The sequence below is a fragment of the Aphanomyces invadans genome (assembly GCF_000520115.1).
Source record: "Aphanomyces invadans strain NJM9701 unplaced genomic scaffold supercont1.18, whole genome shotgun sequence".
Classification (NCBI taxonomy): domain Eukaryota; phylum Oomycota; class Saprolegniomycetes; order Saprolegniales; family Verrucalvaceae; genus Aphanomyces; species Aphanomyces invadans.
The window spans coordinates 748,535-751,447 of record NW_008580163.1 but is presented as its reverse complement, the minus strand read 5'-3'; the positions used below and the strand labels follow the sequence as shown (position 1 = coordinate 751,447).

Below are 2,913 nucleotides of genomic sequence, written 5' to 3'. Positions count from 1 at the left end.
CCACACGCATTCTTGAGATTCCAGCGCCAGGAGATTCACGGCGGCGTGCTCTATGGTTGTGAGCTCAGTCAGAACGAGTCGCCGAGGGTTACGTGGTTTGTGATGGCGGCGAGGTCTCCGTACACCTTGTCCACGGTTGCATGGGGCGACAGGACCAAAATCCTGCATTCGGCAACTTTGCGTTGACGAAGTCGACGAGTCATGCCTGTTCTCGCCGTGTAAATCACCACATGGCGTTCACCGTTGGCGGGTTGAGCAAGCTCCCGAGATGTGGTTGGTTCATGTGACGATAATTCAGGCAAACACGCAGTGAATGGAACGCTCAGCGGGGTACCGCAAGAGCTTGTAGTACGAAGACGAACTTCTCTTCCACGCGGGAATGGCCAAGGCCACTCGACGTGGAATAGCCACAAACTCCGTTGGCAAGAGAATGCTATCACGAATAGACAGATGGGATATGGATCGATGTTGAGGTCGACGCAGCGACCGCAGGACACGTGGCCCAGTGCCTTGCTTTGTTCGGGGTGGGTTGTACGGGAGGCATCCCTATGTGAGAAGACACAGAAAAGAACACAGCCCCTCATGAGGTCTCCCACAATGGTTTCGGGGTTTAGGAGGTCCCATCAGGACCCCCGGAGTGCCACGGACCCAGACCTCTGTGTCAACCTCGCATCGATAGCTGCTCCATCTCCGCCTCTCGTCCTCCATGCACCTCCAAGTCTTGGCATCACAGCGTTGTGGCGAACGTCCAGCGATTTTGAAAATCGTCGTTTTTTTTAATTTCCTCAACAGAACAAATGGTTTGTATGTCGATTGAAAAAGTTTATTTAAAATAGATGAAATGCTTAAGATGCATTCGTTCGGAATTTTTAAAAACATTTGAAACAATCGTCAAGGATTTAAAATCCTTCACCGGTCGAATCGGTGTCACAATGGCATGGACAAGTTTGTGACCAAGACGGCCAAGCGGCCCGCGGCCGACGACGGCAGAGATACCTCCACAGCGAAGAAAGCCAAGTCAGTTGAAAGGCCCGAGTCGCCTGCGGTCGGCGAGTGCACGTGGGAGGAGATTGGAACGGTGCTGTACATGTGCAACTTTGCCGCTCCGTCCTGTGGAACGAAGACCCTTGCCAAGATCGCCGCCTTGGACTTGGACAGCACGCTGATCTCGACGAAGAGCGGCAAGACGTTTCCCACTGACGCGAAGGATTGGAAGTTCTGGAACGAGTGTGTTCCCACCGCGCTTCGCAATGTCGTGGCGGATGGATACCAAGTTGTGGTCTTCTCCAACCAGAGCGGGTTGTCCAAGGGCCGCGTCAGCGCCACTGAGCTCAAGGTACTGCCATGCCATTCCAAAATCTTTCACGCCACTCTGACACGTTGCCGCTCTCCTCCACATGTAGACCAAGATCAACGCGATCGCCGCCCAACTCAATATGCCCCTTCGCGTGTTTCTCATGTCTTCCGACGACATCATGCGAAAGCCCCGCATCGGAGCATGGACGTTGATGGTACGAAGCATGCCGCGTTATGGATGTCCACACGACATGCACATAGCTCCGTCATTGTAACTTGGACGTCGACCTCGCCAACAGCTTTTATTGTGGCGACGCCGCGGGCAGGCCGAAAGGTAACCAAGCGTCCTGACGACCGCGGGGGCGGCAGACACCAACATAACGCCGTCCCGTTGCAGCTGCTGGAAAGAGCAAAAAAGACTTTTCGTGCGCCGACTACAAGTTTGCTCTGAACGTCGGCATTGCGTTTTCCACGCCCGAGCGATTCTTCCTCAAGTCGACACTGGTTTCGCTCCAGCTCTCACTTCATGGCGCGTAGTGCTTCAACTCGTTTGGCGAGTAGGGTCTCCATTGTAATCCCGAATCGTTTGAGCTGGGCCACGACCCCCGCTCTCTGCTCCAGACGGAACACGGTGACGTCACCAAGAACGTGTCATGCCCATGGTTGATGGTGGGTGTTTGAATGCAGCCGCATTTCAAGTCGCGTCGACCGACTCCCAGGAGTTGGTTGTTCTCGTGGGGAGTCCAGCATCGGGCAAGTCGTCCTTTTGCAAAGCGTACTTTTCGAGTAAGCCGTGCATCGTTTGTCATTTCGATCGCGGCATGAACGACGACTGACGTCCGTCGCAGCGCATGGCCGGATTAACCAAGACACGTTGAAAACACTGGCCAAGTGCAAAGCAGCCGCGCAGGACATGCTATCTCAAGGCAAGAGCGTTGTGATTGACAACACAAACCGCGACATCAAGGTCGTGCCTCCCATCATCTCACCCCCCGCCCTCGTTGTTGCGTCTGCCATGGACCTTCATCGGGACTCGATTCGTCGTAAACGACGTGCGATCGCGCTCGCTGACGTCCTGCTCACGTGTAGAGTCGTGCCGAGTGGATTGCCATGGCTAGAGACCACGTACGACGCGTGCCTCCCGTTGTCGACCCGCTCTCTCCGATGCCTCGTGATAATTCGTCGACGTAGAATGTCCCCGTGCGCGCATTCTACTTGGACCTGCCAAAGGCGCTCGTGTTTCACTTGAAGGAGTTTCGGATGCTGACTTCGTCCGACGCGTCCAAACCGACTGTGCCCGACATGGTCATTCATGGCTTCTTCAAGAACGTCCAAGTGCCGACGGTACATGGACCGAGACTTGCAACGACCCGATCGATCTCTGTGAGCGATTTCGTCGTAGGTCGCCGAAGGGTTTGCATCCGTCGTACACGTCCCGTTCGTCCCGCTGCCACACCTGGTCGCCGAGCCGTCCGCGAGCTTTGTGGAACAAGACAAATCTCTGTTGACGTCGTTCCTGTTGGGATAACTCACTCCAATGTCACGAGTGCGATGCGTGTTGTCGCTACTTGGAGACGATCTCGCGAAGGACGGCGGCTTCCGCCGCCATTTCGTCCA

At 55.3% G+C, this 2,913-nt stretch overlaps 1 protein-coding gene across 4 annotated transcripts in view; it reads left to right on the top strand.

Moving 5' to 3' along the window:
* The first annotated feature begins 915 nt into the window (after positions 1-915).
* The window catches only part of H310_08763 (polynucleotide kinase 3'-phosphatase), a 2,507-nt gene continuing 509 nt past the window's right edge, over positions 916-2,913 (top strand). The window contains exons 1-10 of one of the 4 annotated variants that reach the window (XM_008874625.1): positions 916-1,336; positions 1,404-1,511; positions 1,558-1,630; positions 1,694-1,800; positions 1,858-1,927; positions 1,984-2,082; positions 2,145-2,263; positions 2,386-2,421; positions 2,488-2,640; positions 2,699-2,861. In XM_008874625.1, coding sequence (XP_008872847.1) covers positions 938-1,336; positions 1,404-1,511; positions 1,558-1,630; positions 1,694-1,800; positions 1,858-1,927; positions 1,984-2,082; positions 2,145-2,263; positions 2,386-2,421; positions 2,488-2,640; positions 2,699-2,824 — 1,290 coding nt within the window. In that variant the 5' untranslated portion in view covers positions 916-937 and the 3' untranslated portion in view covers positions 2,825-2,861. Of the gene's footprint in view, positions 1,337-1,403; positions 1,512-1,557; positions 1,631-1,693; positions 1,801-1,857; positions 1,928-1,983; positions 2,083-2,144; positions 2,641-2,698; positions 2,862-2,913 lie in introns of those variants that run through there. The other 3 variants (XM_008874624.1, XM_008874627.1, XM_008874626.1) reach the window with 3 other exon arrangements.